The 19461-nt window shown below is 45.9% G+C and overlaps 1 protein-coding gene across 4 annotated transcripts in view; it reads right to left on the bottom strand.

Annotated features, from left to right (window-relative positions):
• Positions 1–19461, bottom strand: part of TLN2 (talin 2) — a 451144-nt gene that overhangs the window by 68790 nt on the left and 362893 nt on the right. For all 4 annotated transcript variants that reach the window (XM_073012205.1, XM_008016371.3, XM_008016374.3 and 1 more), the window contains 7 exons: positions 18509–18652; positions 16730–16891; positions 10711–10851; positions 10080–10261; positions 8858–8990; positions 6165–6266; positions 1452–1622 (listed from right to left, as the gene is read on the bottom strand). In XM_073012205.1, the coding sequence (XP_072868306.1) occupies positions 1452–1622; positions 6165–6266; positions 8858–8990; positions 10080–10261; positions 10711–10851; positions 16730–16891; positions 18509–18652 (1035 nt within the window). The remainder of the gene's footprint in view (positions 1–1451; positions 1623–6164; positions 6267–8857; positions 8991–10079; positions 10262–10710; positions 10852–16729; positions 16892–18508; positions 18653–19461) is intronic.

Raw genomic sequence — 19461 nt, 5'->3', positions numbered from 1 at the left:
AAAATCCACAAAACTCCTACTTTGAATTATTCTTTTAGTACTGAAACCCTCAGGTAGGAGTGGGGACACATGGCAGTAAACAGCCTGGAGAAAAGACAACCCAGAAGAGAGTCAGAAGGTAAGCTCTGCCTCCTCCAGTTTGGGGAGGGTGCAAAGGGGGCTGGCACGACTGCAGGGCACCCTGTCATTACTCCATCACAGTCAAAATGGTATTTTTTTTTTCTGGCTCTATTCCACCACTTCAGCAACTCAACTTATTTTTCCAAAAGACTCTGAAGGACTTGAGGGCAGTGGCTGGCTCTTAATATTTCAGCATCCCCAGAATGAGGCTCTTAATAACTGCCAAGTACATGAATGAAAAAATCGAACATAGAAAACTTAAGTCCAAGCTGGGTGCTGTGGTTTGCGCCTGTAATTCCAGGTACTTGGGAGGCTAAAGGGGGAGGATTGCTTGAGGCCGGGAGTTCGAGATGAGCCTGGGCAACATAGTGAGACCCCCATCTATAATTAATTTATTAAGTAAATAAGTAAATAAATGAGCAAGCAGGCTAGCCAGGTATGGTGGCACGTGCCTGTGGCCCCAGCTACTTGGGAGGCTGAGGCAGGAAGAAGGCATGAGGCCACGAATTCGTGACCAGCCTGGGCAATATAGTGAGACATTATCTCAAGAAAAGAAAAGGAAAGTCCATGACATTATTCTCACTGCTACTAGTTCAATGTTTCTAAAATAAGGACTGGTTGTGCCATTCCCCTGCTTAAAGACCGCCAATGGCTCCCCACTACTTACAATGAAGACCGAAGTCCGTAATGTGGAAGAGACCTGTCACCCTGCAGCCTAGTCCATCCTCCTGCCTGGTGGTCCCCCAACTCTGCATGTTCCAGATAGATCAGACCACTCACTATTCCTGAAGAAATCACAACCCTTTAATAAATCTACCTATGACTTTGCATATGCTATTCTCTTTTCTGCACTTCCCAAGTTCAGAGTGAAATGTGGTGCAAGGTCTCCTATGACAGGCTGTCATCATACTTGGCCACTGGTATGGGAGATTTGTGTATTAAACTGCAGTCTCTTAAGTACTAGGAATCAAAATGACATTTACTGGAGCACAATAGAGCATTCCTTTGTGCAAGCTGGGTGTCAGTGCTGAGCAGGGACCCAGCAAGCATTACAGTTTTCATTTCTGTCATCATCACACCATACACTTTTCCTCCCCAAGGATACTTGTCTACACATTCTGTCAAGAAAAAAAACAACTTTTATGTATATTTCTTCGTTTCCTCCCTAAGAACCCTGGGAAGACCAATAGATTATTTCCGACCTCAGAGTGGGAGCTCAAATGCCACCAACAAGAACTGGAAGTGTTTTTTCCTGGAGGGACACATTACAGCAGGAATGCGTGATGGCTTCTTAGTGGTCCTAAGTGAGTCCCCGAAATCCTGGACCATACCTTGGGGTTTCCGCCACCTTCTTTGGCTGCGTACAACATCTGCAAGGCAGACTCTGCGAGCGTCTTGGTCTGGTCCAGCACCGTCATCTGCTGCTGATGGTCAAGAATCTTGGACGCCACACCGACTGCGGCTAAGATCAAGGGCTCAAAATAGCTTGCCAGTTGTGTCACCTTTCAAAAAAAATAAAAAAGCCACAGATGTATCATGTAAATACACGTGTCTCCTTCAGGGGCTCCACGGTCGGGTGCGGGAGGGGAACAGGACTGGGCTGACTCACAGGCAGAGGCAGATATGTGGCAATTTACTGCTGAAAGCGCTTGCTAATTAATGTACTCTTTCTTGGTTTTTACTTCCTCCAGGGAGTTCTTCATCTCTCTAAATATGGCAGAGGTGCTAAGAAACCCATTCCAAGATCCAGAGTGAGATATGAGAATTGAATTCAATTTTACAAACTGTCAATTTCTATAAATTAGCAACTTTTAAAAGAACTAAAGACATCTTACAAACTCAGGAGGAAGGGGGAGTGGAAGAGGATAAGGTAGCAGGGGAGCAGAAAAAAGCAGGAGATGAAAGAAACCTTCAAAAGCTTTGTAGGAAGCCAATCCCAACTGCCTTTTGCCCGGAGCATTTTGACCAAGCCTTGATTTGGAAAAAAAGCACAAATGATTTCACATCAGCCTAGATGCTCTGTTTATGATTAGCCCAACTTGGGAGAACAAAAAAAGCTTATCCCCACAGGAACCACTGCCTCCGCACAGGCCCCTTTCCAGGAGGGCGATACCATGCATATCCATCCATGCTCACCAAAGCTCGCCTACCAGCTGGGCGCTGTGGGCCACGTGTTGCAAACATCTAGTGGGCGCATCCCCTGTGCCAGGCTCTCTGCTGAAAGTTTAACATCCATTTCCTCACTGAGCCTCCATAACTTTAAGAGGTGGATACACAGGAAGATACCGAGGCTTCGAGGGGTTGAGACGCCTGCTCCATCTCATGCAGCTGAGAGCTGGAGACAGCGGCATCCCACCCCACAGCCCCAGCTCTCAGCTGCCACAGTCTGTGGTCTCCGTCACTTTCACTGTGACTGCAGTCCTGCTGCTGTTGTAGCACTACACTTTTAGAAGTTTATCATTTGGTGTTTGGATGCCCCTCTACCTGGCATCAGAATATGAGATCTTACCATTTTGCTATATTCACTTCAGATACCAGAATCTATCCTCTACTCAGAGAAAATACAATGGCATGAATCACACTTTTCTGTTCAATGCCTCATTCTGTGTGGTAATGACGAATGGCTAAATTATGCCCTTCAAGAGCACTTAAGTTCAAACCTTTAGCCAGCACCTCCCTTAACGCTTCTTCCCATCACATGTTAGAAGGATGAGTGTTGTGGGATGTGGACAGGAAGACTACTCACATGAGCAGTCACTGGGCCAGCAGGAGCGGGTGGAGGATGATGGCGGGTGGTGACTAGGGCAAGGTGGGGGAATGGGTCCAAAAAATAAACCTTAATTAGCGCTAAGAGTGAGACATGATTATTGGCCAACAATAAGCATATTTTTAATTGTTATCCCCTCTACGGTTATCTTACAAGGGGTTTCAAATCTGGTGAATAGGGCTGTTGCCAGCCCTTAGGGAGCCTTTGGGTGAATTTTTAAGGGGTCCTTTGGGCAGACATGAGTGACGCCAGGGCAGAGCACAGGCTGAATTTTGGTCCCTACTTCCCACTTCAGCCAAATGCCTTTGTGGAGGGCATGGCCTGCACAACCACAGGAAGCAGCTCCACACACTTGCATGTGATTTCATCCTCATCCCCAGGAAGGGCACTGGTGTCACCACCAAAGGGAATGGGGCACTGCAGGGTCATCGGGGCTGAGGGCTTAGGGTGGTCCTTTATGTCCTAAAGGAGGAGTCAAAATGTTTAATGCATTAGAATCTTACATGTTTTCTAGGTTAATTTTATTATTTTAAAAGTATATTTCATCAATGCAACTGTCAAATGTCAGCGGCTGCTGTGTGCTGAGAATCATTAAACGCAATAACTAAATGGGAGCCCAGCTTCCCCATGGAGATAGCATGGCTGGGCCATGAAGGACGTCAGCTCTGGCTTCAGAATCACTGGATTTGAATCTTCCCTGCCAATTCCTTACTGAGAAATATTTAGCAAAGTGTTCTAATTGCTCCCCTTCAGTTTCCTCATCTGTAAGATGGGGATTAATAATAGCACTGAGAGTTCATCAGGACTGGTAGGAGGATTAGTGTACATGAAAGCCCTTCACCACGCTAACTGCCACATAGGAAGCATTCACGAAAGGCTAGGTGCTCACATATTACAGGCAAAGCTTTCTGAAGTCATGTGCTTTTCTCTGTATTTAGGGAGCTTAGCAAGGACTTTAACACCTTTAGTTCTTGGACATGACAGAACAGGAAACATCCTCCCTTAGGTTAGCACGTGCATTAAAATAACAGAATTTTGAGTATTTGGTACATGATGTTCATTCCTAGGTCAAGGGACACAGTGGATTGAATGGTGATCCCTCAAAAGATATGTCCATATTCAAATCCCTGCAACCTGGGAATGTGATCTCATGTGGAAAAAGGCTGCTTGCAGGTGCATTTAAGGATCTTGAAATGCGAATATCCTGGATTAGCTGGGTAGGCTCTAAATCCAGTAACAAGTGTCCATCTAAGAGACAGAAGAGACACAGAGGAGCAGGTGACAACGTGATTATGGACGCAGGGATCAGTGTGATAGTCAAGGAGTGCCAGGAGCCACAGGAAGACAGATTCTCTAGGGAATCTACTCTACAGCCTCCAGAGGGAGCACGGCCCTGCCAGCACCTGATTTTAGACTTTGGATGAGAGAATAAATTTCTGTTGTTTTAAGCCACAGAACTTCATGAACACAGCTGGGGTCTGAGAATGTGCATTTCTTATCACTCCCAGGTGCTGCTGAAGCTGCTGATCTGGGGCCCCCCAGGAGCACTGCAATGAAGCCGTGGGGAAAATGTGGGTGTGAACTCCCAGTCCACGGCTCTTCAGGATAGAGGGCCCACAGACTGCCTCTGTCCAAAACTCTCTGTTAGAAGGTAAGAGATGGATTAGCTCAAGGGCCAAGAGTAAATTTATAAGTCAAGTAACATAATTGCATTATGTTTCTTTTGACGCTAACCAGTAACATGGGAATTAATCTTGTATACTAATGAAGTATCCGCAGAGACATGGGTATCGTCCTCTAAAGACATCCAGAAATGTTTTGTTACAAAAGTTCTGGAATAAAAAGTAACTGCTGAGAAAACGTCCAGCTTCTCTTCTAAACTCAGTTTCCCTTATGGGCACACAGGCAGTGGCCCCAGTGTCCAGACCATTCTCCTACCCCTGCAAACCTCTTCACACAGATGGACAAGCCCTTTTCTAATTGCCATATAAAGAAACAGCTAAGAAATGAAATATGCTGGCTGGGCGCGGTGGCTCACGCCTGTAATTCCAGCACTCTGGGAGGCCGAGGCGGGTGGGTCACCTGAGGTTGGGAGTTTGAGACCAGCCTGACCAACATGGAGAAACCCCATCTCTACTAATAATATAAAAATTAGCTGGGCATGGTGGCACATGCCTGTAATCCCAGCTACTTGGGAGGCCGAGGCAGGAGAATCAATTGAACCTGGGAGGCAGAGGTTGTGGTGACCTGAGATCGCGCCATTGCACTCCAGCCTGGGCAAGAAGAGCAAAGCTCCATCTCACAAAGAAGAGGAGAGGGGAGGGGAGGAGAGGAAAAGAGAGGAGAAGAGAAGAGAGGAGAAGAAAAGAGAGAAGAGAAGAAAAAGAAATGAAATATGCCACACTTAAAAAGGCAAACAGACACTGGCCTTTGAGATTTCAAATCTTAAAAATCCTTCCTTGGAACCAGTGGGAAGGTGAGTAGGCCCTTAAGCTATTCTGTAATTTGAAAAAGCAATGAATATTGATTTTCTAAAGTCGATACTTGCCAAGAAGATTTTGGCTACTATATTTCTTCCTAGGTACATCTATACTGATGGCCGCACTAGGAAACCCAAGGTGGTTAAAAATCCAATTTCTGGCCTCTCCCTATTGAGGCACAGGTTGCACAACAAGCCAACTGTCCTTGAAGAATTTGCAAAATGAACCCCAACCAGGCAAAACGTCATTTGGCTCTTAAGACAATGTGGGTATGAACTGCCAGCCGAATGGCTCCCCTGGAGTGGACACCTAGGGAGCGTTTGGTCATCCAGAGAGGTCTGCTTTGCCTCATTATGTCAAAGAGTAGACACTATGTTAGAAACCACAAAAGAATAACGTACCCTTAAACACACCAGAATGGGGCTGGCCGGCCGGCCGGCCAGCCAGAGGTGGCCGACTCCAGGCTGGGAGTGTCTGCTTTAGTCTCTGGCTTCTTTCAGCAAAGGCCGATTGCAACGGACGACTGTAAATGCCAAATTACGTCTCTGGCCACAACCAGAAAAACTGTACTGAAGTTTTCTTCTGAACTCTAGGTAAAAAATAGAGCCTGAACTGATAATTTCTGGAGAGGATGCCAGAGAGAGGTTCAGTGTTATTTTCTGCAGCTTAAACCAGCATTGGACTCAGGCACAATACTTGCACCACAGGCTTTTGGGAATGATAACAGTAAAGTCAGTAAAATCCTCTCTCCTGTGATCACACGCACACCCTCACAGGATCCCCTCGGTGTGCATTACCTTATGTCCCAGCTGAGCTGCTTCTCCCCGAGCCGCTGTGGCGATGGGATCAATAAGGTGCCCGATTTCCTGGACCACTGAAGTCAGCTGCTCCTGCAGGGCCTGATAAGGAGAGAAGCGTCAAGTTCATCCCATAACAGCTCCCCACAGAGCTGCACTGATTCAAAAAGGCCCCTCTGAAAAATGAGTGAGGCCATACAAAGCAGACACCAAAATGCCTGGGTGCGTGCCATCAAGCCACTGCGCCCTGCCCTGCCCTTCTCAGTGATGACTCCTCCAGAAAGAGAGAGAAGAAGTAGGCCTGAGACACACTTTTGCAACTGGCTTCTTGCTCCTGTCAACCCTGACAACTGACGCTACTGGTATCTTTACTTTAGGTTCCTTGATGTAATTAGCAGACATGCGGAACAGTCATGGCTTTCCAAAACGACAACTTCTTCCAAATGCAGGGAGATAATGGAGGGGTCTGAGGGAACATCCGGGTTGCTGTATTCTCAGAACTAAGAACCCCCTAAGGAGGGAGAGTGACATAAAAATGAGATTAGCTCCTTGAAAGCAGGACTACTTCCCAAACAGTGCACTGTGAAAATGCTCAGTCCACTGTGTTTGGTGGTGCATATGCAAATATTAAAAACGGTGCCCTCAGGGCCTTTCTTCTCAGGCTTGAGAGATGGTTTAATCTCTCCACCCCCAAAGAATTGAAACATGCTCTAAAGAGACAGCAAGATATCTAGATGATTCTGAGAGTATGGGGGATGGGAGATTCAAAGGTGGAGATTCTCAGCCAGTGGCACGAAAGATCAGATCCCTTTGTAGGACTATTCATAGGAGCTTCACTGATAGATGCAGGATTAATGCATCAGAGCACTGGGCGTTTTAGGTCTGCACACACCAGCATGGAACTGAGTGAACTCCGCCGAAGTGGCGATGTCCTGCTCATCAGAAATGAGACTCCAGCCTTTGCTACTTTCCCACAGAACAATGCTGTCTATGGGCCAGCGGGGCTGTGGGCAGAGTGTCCTCAACAAGAGGAGCGGACTAACATGCAAACTTGAAAACAAAACCCGGGAAAAAGAAAAAGAAAAGGAAAAAGAGAAATGGAGACAGATGGGAGCGGGCAGAGAGAAACTTCCAAGACGGCCAAGGGTTTTATTTAGCTAATTACTTATTATCTTCACATTCATAATGTGATTATAGTCAAGAATGCAAGAATATTCCAACAGTGCTGTCTTATTACAGATGGTTTGTTAAATTAAACAGGGTGTATGATTAGCGAGCACATGTAGTTAAAGGGGAAGGGCTCTCTTCCTAGTGAGGGAGTTAAAACAGGAGATGTACTGGCTGGGGGAGGATATGGTGAAAGGATGGGGAGATGAGGGGGGCTTCTGGGGTGCTGGTCATCTTTGCTACTTTCTTTTTTTTTTTTAAGATGGAATCTTGCTCTGCCACCCAGGCTTAAGGGTGGTAGTGCAATCTCGGCTGACTCACTGCAACCTTGCCTCTCAGGTTCAAGTGATTCTCCTGCCTCAGCCTCCCAAGTAGCTGGGATTACAGGTGACTGCCACTGCGCCTGGCTAATTTTTCTATTTTTAGTAGAGATGGGGTTTCACCACATTGGCCAGGCTGGTCTGGAACTCCTGACCTCAAGTGATCCATTCGCCTCAGCCTGCCAAAGTGCTAGGATTACAGGTGTGAGCCACAGTGCCTGGCCTCATCTTTGCTTCTTGATCTGGGTGCTGGTTGAAAGGCCTGTTCAGTTGGTGATAATGTATCAAGTGGCACACTTATTTGTACTTGTCTGCGTGCATATACATACGGACATTAATAACAGATTCAAAAGAATAATTCTAGCATCCCACACAGTTTGAGAAAATTTACTCTTTCTTTTTTTGGAAATAGGAGGGTGAAGGTGGAGCGAAATAGACAGCTCTATTAATAAAAATGAGCAATACTAACTCTAGGCCGAAAGCTGATTGTTAATGAATTCAGTGGCAGGAAGATAAACATCAATAAACAGACCATCCATATTTATTAAGCACTTTCTGCAAGTCAAGCACTGTGCTTTCAGTAGAGATAGAAGTAAAAGTCAGGAACCTTTGGACAGGTAATAGAAAAAAACCCAAAGGGAAAAAGTAGGAAAATTCCATTCTAAACTTTGGAAAAACAAGCAAGAGAGGACAAAGTGGCTTTAAATTAATAATAGGATGCCAAAGTCCTCAAATGCTAGATATTGAATAACTTAGGGCAGAATCCTTGATCTCTGAACAGACTCAATGCGTTAGTTAAATGCTGAATTTGCCAACTAACTAAAAAGCACACTGATGAAATATGACAACAGAGAATTATTCACAATTTACATACCTAGGTCCACTCTACTGATGTGTTAAAACAAACACGGTACCCACCTAACCCCTAAATTACCTTGATATTGTTATTTTCCCTCCCAATTTCAGCCACATTTGAACTTTCCACCCCAGTACATGTATTCCTTTCCCCAAGCCACCCTTCTCTACTTGGCATCTGCCCTACTCTCTCCAAAAAGTTCCCAGATTGGCTCCACAGAGAATGGCTAATGATGAAACTCCAGCAACAGAAACATTTTGGACCCACAACCTCTACCCCTCCAAGTCTGATGATGAGATTTTTCAACATATCTAGAGGCTGCTAAGCAGGCCCCCAGATTCCCAGCTTACCTCCACAGAGATGTCGTCCCTCGTGGCCAGGCTCTGGCTGACAGCAGCCAGCGAGGCCTGCTCGATGTCCCGGATGCACCGGTTGATGCCATCGATGGAGTAATCACACTCCCTCTGTCCAGGGGCCTTGTCCCTGGAAGGAACAGTGCAAGTTGGACACAGGCTCCATGGGGCTCAAGTCTCACGGCCTGCTCCAGCACTGGTGGGCCAGGATCCCTGTCCACTTCCTCCCTGACTCAGTCACCTCCTTTCAGGAGGAATCCCTGACCCTTGGTTGGCAATGTCTCACTGCACAGCCCATGCATTCCTTAATTTAACACTTCAGATAACTCTACTTATTTCTGGTGGAAAGAATATGGTCCTGCCCTTCATCTTAGGCTGATAACAGGCAACTGCAACGGGAGCAGTTTGGACTTGGATTCTCTATTCACTGGCTTAAGCACAGGACTCTTATTAAAAAAAAAGTCAGCACTATTTCCAGTGCAAACGTATTATGCTCTCTACATTGCATACGAGTCACAAAGTCCTGGGCTATAGTAGGAATTAAAACATGTAGTGAATTTTTCTTTGCAAGCCATTAAGAAATAAAGTTAACTGTGGTTTTGAGCTTCAAAAGCAACTAGGAAGCAAAATATAATTAAGGAAGATGAATTTCATGCTGTGAGGTATTTACTGGCTAACTTCAGAAATGTTATGTCTATTTGGGGATGTCTTTTTATGCTCCCACTATCACCAAGGAGGTCAGAGATGCTCAGAGTTACTGCAGGCCCTAGAATATTCTTTGTCTTATTAGCAAACTAACTGCAACCCCGAATCCTGCTAAGTAACAACGGTGCTCAATGCCTAAACTCCTAGATACAGACAATGTGGTACAGTGATTAGACAGCCATTGGGCCTTACGGTGACCTTGGGGATATTACCCAAATTTTTCTGCCTAAACTTATTCATCAGTACAATGGAAATAATGACAGTGGTACCTTACAAGACTGTTGTGATGTTCAAATAAAGTAACACAGATAAAACACTTGGAGTAGTATTTGGCATATGGTAAGTACTTAAGTTAGCAATTACTATTGTGACCAGTGCTTCTGGCCCCAAAGAGATAAAGAAAAAGATGATAATGATCAACAACATCACTATTAAGTATAAAGCCTGGTGGGCTTGTCCTCCTCCTGCCCCGCTGAGATGCAGGCTGGCAGCAACCTCCAGATGGGAAACTGACCTGATAGAAGTGATGAGGCTCTTGATGGAGTCGGACACTGTATGGGAATGTCCAGCCAGCACAGACCAGGTGGGTGGGTCTTTGGGGTTGATGGCCAGAGAGCGTGCCGTGCGAATGAGGTACGATGAACTCTCCAGCATGGTCTTGGCTGAAACCAGGATTGGTTCCTGTGCCTGGGAACCCTGAGACAAAACGGCAGAGAAATCAAAGTCAGGGTCGAAGATATGAGTGAATGAGGTGGGCCCTGAAAGGTCCTGTTCTTTGCCAAATCACCACCTCGGCCCTTTGAAGGAGACAAAGAGGGCAGGGAACCATGAAGACGGAATTACCTGGGGTCTGCACGGTGGGGACTTAAACCCATGTTTGCCCCTTAACTAGCATTTTTCAGTGTGACACATCCCAAGAATCGCCCCAAACCTAGGCAGTAAGATTGTTCTCTACATATACGCCATCTCTCAAGAGAGGTGGAGTCACTGTGTTTCACTCACTGTGCACATGCCATGGTGGACAAGAGTAACAGTCGTGGACATGTTGACAGAAAGAGCTTTCGGAGTTTTAACTATTAACTCATTCGGTGCCACACAGACTTAGCCAAAGACCTTAGTGTGATCTTCCTGCACAAACGCCCTACCTCGGAGCTGATCTGGGCGGGAATGCTGACAAACTCAGGGTTTGAGGCGAACGCCGTCAGGTTCTCCACAGCTTCAATCAAGGGTGCGGTGGCCATGCGACACTTACTGCGGTTGTCTTCAGAGAAATCCCCATCCAGGGCCTGGTGGGGCAAAACACAGAGATTCTGCCTGATTGAGAAGCATAAGTTATTCCTGAACCACAGGAATCACCTCGGAGTGAAAGAAGGTGGTTCAATGGGAACACTGAAAATGTTTGCTGGCTTCACAACCAATAAATAAGAACTGATTAAAGAGACCCCCGTCATCAAGCAGAGGGGCCCCGTTAGCAGTTGTGAAGAATTAAAGACAAATGGGTAGCTCATAAGACAACGGCCTCCATAGTCAACGTCCCACTCCCAGGAAGGAGAGACACAGATTTAAACAGCAGCCTGCCCTTCAACGCCCCGTGACCCCCTGCACCAGACCATGCAGCGGAACTGCTTTCCTCACTTTTGAGACTAGAATCCTTCGGATCTTCACCTTCATTTTACTCAGATTAAATCTATTCTCTTCCAAACAATAAACATACTTTATTGTATTTTAAAGCAGTACTTTTAACTTTTTCTAAGTTTTACCTGGATGTTCCCTAATGACTGATGCAGGCAAGGTGGGCATAACTGTCATCATTTGGAAATGAACACAGTGGAACCTAATGGGAAGGAACAGACAAGAACTACCCCCAGCCATACAAACAAATCTCAAACATAATATTTAACAAAATAGGCCACCCACAAATGGCTACCTCCTGTACAATTCTGTTAGTACCAAGTGCAAACACAGGTGGCCCTCCTAATCTAGGGTGTGAGAAGAGCAGATAAGACCAGAGAAAGCACAAGGAAAGTTTCTGTGTGCCAATAACATTCTGTTTCTTAATCTGGCTAGAGTTACCAAGGTGTGTTCCACTGGAGAAAATTCACTGGACTCTACACACAACGTGTTTTCTCTCTATGTATCTTACGCTTCATAATTAAAAAACAATAAAAAACAAAACTAACAGCAGGTAACACAATGGCACTGAGTGATCAGGCTTATTGCTGATTTATGGCCTGGATGGACGAGAATCCAGGAATGTGGCCTGTGATCCATGCCAGACTGCCTCACAAAGGGTTAACACTTTGATGAGGTTCCCAGCCCTGGACTCTACCTCCTCAGGATCAAGACTGTTAGAACCTACAGCCTGTGATCCAATGACAGAAACCCTCCCTCCCAGCAAAAGGCTACCCTTGAGAAGGCAGTTATGTTTGCAGAAGAATGCAAATTTCCTTGTTAAATGACCAATTAAACTTTTAACTTAACCCTTATGAGCAACATATAAAGCCAATTTAGACAACTGGGATCAAAAAAACAGGGGCACTGGCATCACTAAGCACAGCAGATCTGAGATGGGACCATTTCTGTTTTCCAATAAAGCAAGAGGAGGCAGGCACCGTTGGTTTGAAGGCACCGCGATTTCTGAATAACAACTACATTCCAATCAAGCCTTGGCAGCTTGGGACAATAATTACATACCCACAATGCTACTATTTTCAGAGGAATTCCCGCAAGCCTGGCTAATTTATTGTTTTTTGCTAATACAGTGCCTGGCTCGCCTTGGCTCATGCCCTTCCCCCATGAGACAGGCCCTGACCCTACCCTCACCTCTCCAGTTCTGCCATTATTCCAGGCCCAATGGAAACCTTGCACACCGGCTACTTCTTACTCATATTTAAACCTCATTTCTCACTACCACTTACATACTTGGTAAACGTTGATTTATGTTGCCGGCACTGGCCAGGTAGAAGTGAACCACCTTGGCACTCTGATCTTGTTGCACTATTAATATCGCGCTGAAGTTTGGTAGATCCCTGGAGGTCAGGATTTACCAGACTTCAGGGCAATTTGAGAATACCAGTGCCAGGCAGGGTGGGTGCCCCTCAGCAGGTACCTGACACAGGTGGACCCAAACATAGGCAAAGGAGTGAAGCAAGCTGATTGCAAGAGTGGACTTTGGAGTGGAAGAAACTCAGGTCCCAGCCCCACCAGTGGATACATGGCTTTCTCCAATCATATCCTTTCAGCTGGGATCACACAGCTTCTAGCTTAACAGGAGATGCTCAGCCTTCCCTTAGTGCTGCTCCCCCTTCCTGCTTCTTACCTCTCCACGCTTTTCTCTTTCCCTTTCTGCTCCCACAACCTCTCAGTCTATTGGGAAGAAGGGCAGCCAATCAAGCCACCAACCCTAAGCTGAACTTCTTCAAACTAAAAAGATGACTCTACTCAAGGGAAATCTCAAGGAATGGTTTTCTAATTGTGTAGGTTTCATAGACAGCACTACTAGAATAAAGATGGGGTTTTTTTGTTTGTTTGTTTGGGGCTTTTGTTTTGAGCATAGGCCTTAAAATCATATTAACATATAGCCCATTGCTATTTGCAGGTCAGAGCCTTGAATAACATGACCTAGAATAGCAAGCTACAGCAATCATCTTCCATTCTCAAAAAGGACAAGTTACTTCATCCAAAGAAGGCATCCGGCATCAGAAAGGATAGTTCGCACAGGTACTATTTCACTCTAAACTCTGCTTCCATTGGGCACAGCAGAGCCACTCAAGTGAACTGAATACTCAAAGCTGCCCAATGGTGAAATTTCAAGCATGAGAGTTTCTGTGTCACAGAACATCTGGCATACCAGCCATAATGATGAAAGGGTAAATTTACTTAGCCATATATCCAGGCCCACCAGGACAAGAACACTTCCAAACCCGGAGCCTGCTCCAAGTGTTCCCCCTTAGCAAAATACCATGGAGATCTGGAAGAAACAATTTCTGTGTATGCACAAAATCGAAGATTCACGAACTTCGGGGATTAGAGGGGACCCTAAGGACAGTTTAAGCTTAAACCCCCAATTCTCCAGACAATAAAACCAGCACCTGGAAAGTGACTTGACTTGACAAGGTCACCTTGCTACTCACTGGCATGCTTCAAACTGGCTCCCTTCTCTCCTGCTGACCTTAGACAAAGGCAACAGAACAAGGAGTAAAAAGCCCAAGAGCCTTTTTCCTTTTCCTTTTAAAGAAACCACTTTCCCAAGCCAAACATAGGGATGACCAAGAAAGCATACTCACGGCCAAGTCAAATTCGATTAAAGAGAGCTGGATCGGGTGTCTGTGGTACACACTGAAAGTGCTTAACTGCAAAAACCCCGAACTTTAACTCTGCTGTGAGGGGCAAGGCCAAACTTCAACTTCTCAGAAAAACAAATGCTGCTGTTGCATAATTTCTACTTGGCACTCAAATGTGAGTGACTGCACATTTAAAATAACATTCCATTCCACACATCTGATTCAAGACTAGGTAATGAGCTGAATGAAGAGAGAAAGGCAGGCAACAGAGTGCGTGGTGACTCGGAGACACAGCCGCTGTGGTTAGGGGTGTGCATCTTTCTACCATACCCAGCATTTAGAGCCATCCCTGGCAGAAGGCAGAAACACAGACATGGATTCTCATGCAGCCCTGCTCTGGGATTTTACAGAGTGCCATCAGTAGTGACTGATGCTAATGAGCCACCGTGTGAGGTAATCTGCTCCTGCCCCCTCGTGCTTCTCCTGGTGGCTCCCCTCCCTTCTTCATGACTATAAGGGTGTGGCAGCTGAGATTTAGGCTTGGGCACATCCTCACGGTTAAAAGAAAAAAACAGCATTAAGCAGCACATAAAACTTAAGAGTAATATGCAGCTATGAGGGCAGCTGTCTTAAGCACTTAGGGAATTAAATATTCATTTGTTTTTCTGTTTGAGAGAATACATAACCATTCCTTCAAACAGGAAAATGTTCAGTATATAGTACCATGTACACTGAAACGACCTTTACCACTTTCCTGTTAGTAAATTAAAAGCAAAGCTCATGGCTTCCAGCAAACCCTGCCACGCGATGGGAATTGAAAAACCAGGCCCATTTCCACACGCTGAGGGGCAACATGTTCATTTCTGTTCCTCTTGCACTGCTCCTCGTTCCCGGGGTGCTCCAGGAGACAGAGGCCTTTATCTTTTCCACGTTACAACCCCCCGACATTCCTCCTCTGATGTTCTGTACAGGCCTATCTTTTAGGCCATCACAAGAGCTCATTTGCTGCAGGGAATTGCAAAGAGGGTTTGACACTGTGAGGAGAATCTGAAAAGAACAGGAGATCTTAACAGAGATGCTTTATATAGAGATAGGTCAGGATTTAAAACCGAAGAGGAGGCAGACAAGAAAGGGCTCCAAGTGCCTTTCCTTTTTTTTTTTTTTACCCCATTGGTCCATCTAAATATAATGTTTTTTAACAACCAGAAAATGATCGATTTTAACTGAGATAAGCTCATTACACAGCCACCAACGATGTCACTGCTGTCAACTCTATTGCTCTTTCCACCCTCACCTCCCCAGACTCACACACAAGCCCTGCAAACACAGCAAGGTCTTTCTTCCCAGGCTGGAGAGATGACTTTGTCTCTCCATCCCAAGAGGTGAACAGCACGCCAGGGCTGAAAGCAGGGGCTCTGGGGCCTGGGTGTGAATTCTGCCCCACCACTTCCTGGCTGGGTCACCTTGGTAAAGTTACTTAACCTCTTTGTGCCTCAGGTTCCCACCTGTAACATGGGGTAAGCACAAGGTGGTTGTATGGAGTGAACGAGTAACTGTGAACTATGATGGTAATTCAGGTAACCTGCCACCAGGATCATGGGGCACCTGGACACTGGCTTTATTCATTTTCAACTGAGCTTACTCTTGCCTTCAAATAGGGAGGGGTTTTTGTTTGCTCATTTCTTAAAAAAGACTCTTTGTTGCAATAGTTAAGAAGCTGCTGACTGGGGTGCAAGCCCCATGTGCTGACCGCCAGCTTCCAGCTGGTGCTGGGCTGGGTGTTCTCTCCTTTTGCCTCTACTTGGTCATCCTGTTGACTAATTTCTGCATACAATTGCACTGGTTTTTTGTAGTCAAAATAAAGTGAGGTGTGCAGTGTCCTATCCTCTGGAGAGAACTGGGAAAACTTTCTCTAGGACTTGTCCCAGCAGTAAAGCCAACCCTCCCATCTGAATGAACACAAAACCCTGAAGTAAAAAGTGTTAACTCCTTCAATGCCTCTCCCTTCAGTGGTGTCCAGGGTTTAACACAGAACTGGTATCCTGCCTCCCATGACAATGCTCCTTTGAAGGCTGGGGCTGTGGAGGGAGCTGGGGAGATGGTGCTAGGCCTTCTGCCTGTGGTCTGTTGTCCAGGCTGTGGCTGTGTTCCCACAGGCCAGCTGCCTGCTGCCTGCTTGGTCCTGGCTGAGGGCAGACTGTGTTTATGGCTTCATCACCCATCTACAAGTACTACGGCCTAGTGATTCCCACTTGCTTCTTGCAAGTGAACCCTGCCTGCCTGCCACATCCCCATATACCTTAATGCAAAGGTGAATTTGCTACGAACACCAGAGGCTCTATTTTGAAAAGTTGATGCTCCACTTAAAAAATTCAAACAGCTATAAACAGAATTAATATCACAGGAACGATGAAAATGTTTTAAGTGATTTTTCCAAAATTTCCCATTCCCTTCTCCTTCTACCTACTCTCTTGGTCCAGATATATCCAGCAACAATGAGAGAGTCCTCTACCAGCCTAACCAAAAATGCCATAAGTAAACATATTGTTTAAGTAAAATCAGAGTATTTGCTACACAAGTATAGTGCTAACAGAGGACCTATAACCAATCCTTTCCCATCAGAGTTCTGTCCCTAAGCTCCTCATGTACAGAATTTGGGAGGCCTCCTTCCCCACCAGCTAAAAGGTTAGTAGAGGGCAAGGCTGTTGGTTTTTCATGAAGAGTATCTCCATTAGTAAGGGATGCCTCTTCAGTGACATAAACCATAAGACTGAATTAGAAGTTAAGCTTCACTAGACAAGGAGAGGAGTGGAGCTTAAATCTTGTTCCCCTTCCCGCTCCGGAACAGGAGTTGAATAAGGCCTGTAATCCAGCTACCTACCTTGATGGTCTTCACCAGGTTGGCAGTGCTGTTGGCGACTTCCTTGGCTGACTGGACAAAGTGCCTCTTGGCTACTGGGTTGGCCGTCTTGGATGAGGCGATGCGGCAGGCATTGCACAAGGCTGATGTGTGCTTGGCAACAATTGTGGCAGCTGACAGGACCTACAAAGCATGGAGCTAGGTTGGGGGTACCCCATGCTACATTGCAGAGGGGTCCACCCTGGTCCTCAGCCCTGGGTTCCTATTCAACTCACATGTTCAGAGCCTATGTAATTACAAGCATGTCTAGTTCTGCCACTCTCAAAGTCACTCCAAGAAAGAGGAGGGCAAGAAATCTTAAGCAAAGATAATAAAGAAAGAACAAGAAAAAAGGAGGTGCTGACATAGTGGTGGGATAGGCTGAGCCCCACATAGTCTTAAAAGAGATGTAATCAGTTAGCCTTTGGAATCCCACATAGGAGGTCCAGAGTGTAGAATCTAGACCAAGGTTTACACATACACAATTTTAAGTGTTCCAGTAGTCACTTTAAAATAAGTAGAGAAACAAGAGAAATTAATGAAATAATTTCTTCTATTTAACTTGGTATATCCAAAAATTTCATCATATAATCAATTTAAAAATATTATTGAGATTTTATCATCTTTTTTCATACCAAGTCTTTGAAATTCAGGGTGTACTGCATATTCACAACCCATCGCAATTCGGACTAGTTTCATTTCAGGTGCTTAACAGCCACGTGTAGCCAGTGGCCATCAGACTGTAGAGCCCAGATCCAGATGAGAAAAATACATATCAAGGTGCAACAGCTCCCTTTTCATCCATGGGAGAGCTGCTGACACCTACTGAGGTGTCTGGCTCAGGAAGTTCCACAGGCTCCACCCTGCCAGCCTCAACTCATTTGCTCTCCTGAATCCACCTGTTCTGCTTTGCTGAGGCTGGTAACACTCCTTTGGCCTTGCTGGATGGGTAAGGACTCCTAGACACACCAGCTCTCGGGGCTGCTTTAGGTCCACATGGTCCTTGTGTTTCCTTCTTTGTTCAGGTCCTTCCCCCGCCTCAAGAATGTGGGCCCCAGGTTGATGGTGGACATGTCACTAACAAGACTGCCTCCGCCACCCCCATTCCAGCCACTTATCCTTCCTTTCGGTACACACTGTTTTAATAAGTGACCGGGACCCCATGCCACTCAGGTATAAGACATGTTATGGAATGTCACACGTACTGGCTCTTCATCAAATGGCACTCTGGCTTCTTTCTGTGCTGCAGATTCTACCCAACTTTGAGGCCCGGTTCAGTGCCGTGCCTTCTGGGAAGTGAGCCCTGACAGCCCCCTTGGAGAATTAATCACACCTTCCTTTGCACATCCCTGGCACTGTCATCATGCCCTGGTCATTGCATTTTCCAAACTTTGCCCAACACACTAAGAGCCAAAGGGTAGAAAATGGAGCCCTGCGCACACTGACCCCTTACAGCTAAGCACAGAACAAGCCCTCAATGCATGTCCCCTGAAATGAAGACTCCTTGTGAATCTCACTGTGATTACCTCACTCCTTTTGCCTTCTGGCACCCCATTTCAAGGCACTTACAAATTTCCAGATCCATCATATTTTGCAATATTTGTCCCCACCCAAGTCATTATCTACAGTGCTGGCATTTAGCTACCTTTGCAAGCTCTGAAAGAACAAGATTCTTTACTAATTTCTCATAGCCTCCCACAACCTACCTAAAGGAGCTGCTTAAGGGCTTGAAATCTTACATCCTCCCCAACAGTTAGTTACCTGTGATGGGCTGCTGCCAGGGTCCACCAAGTTCTGGCATGCCATCTGGATGGCCTGGTTAGCCCTGGCAAACTGGATGGGGTCCACTAGGCCCTGGTGGCCTGCCTGGCTGTTTGGATCAGAGATGCCAACCAAGTATGCAGCCTAGAAAGGGAAGAGAAAAACCACAGCTCAGGCTCCATGCTCCCACGTGAGCCTGTCGGGGATGACGGTCCACACTATATATGCTGCTGTCACACTCAGGCACTGCTTAGTTCAAACTGGTCAAGGTCATCTCATCCCACTCACCAATAAGGGTGTAGTAATGAACAGGCTTATGCCAGCTTGACATGCCAGCAGGAATTTATCACAAGCTCATGGAACACAGTCTCCTTGTTCTTAGGAGAGAGCCTCAAGAAATTCTTCTTTGGGGGCATGGATAAGGATGGACGCAGCCCTGACTACTCTGGCAGCTGTCTTGTGATCACAAGGCTGCCCAGCCTCAGAATGAAGCTGACTCTTTGGCTGGCAGACAGGAGACGCAGAAAACAGTGGGTGCATGCAGACCAATGGTGTGGAGCTGCTGGGTCAGTCAACTTTGGAGCTGCCCTGTCTTAGAGTTCCTCATCTCACAGCTTACCGAAGCATGTCCTTATTGCTTAGGTCAGTATTTTCAATAGCAGGAGGGATCTTAATTTTGTAATTGAGTAAGATGGCCCAGAAAAAAACAACAACAAAAAAGATGGCATTTGGTTCCCAAGAGGACAAGAGGGCACAAAGGAAGGTCTTCTCTTTGCAATTCCGTTTAGATGTGTCAGCCAAATATGAATCTGTGCACAGGAATTTTATCTTGTTTCATTTCCCCTGAGATCTGAGGGGAAGGATGAAGGTAGAGAATTTCATCCCCTAAACTAGTAATGTTTCTCTGTGGTTCAGTAAAATCTTCTAAGTTCAAGGTAATTGTCAGATTATGA

Source organism: Chlorocebus sabaeus, chromosome 26 (assembly GCF_047675955.1).
Source record: "Chlorocebus sabaeus isolate Y175 chromosome 26, mChlSab1.0.hap1, whole genome shotgun sequence".
NCBI lineage: Eukaryota > Metazoa > Chordata > Mammalia > Primates > Cercopithecidae > Chlorocebus > Chlorocebus sabaeus.
This window is presented reverse-complemented; position numbering and strand designations above follow the sequence as displayed.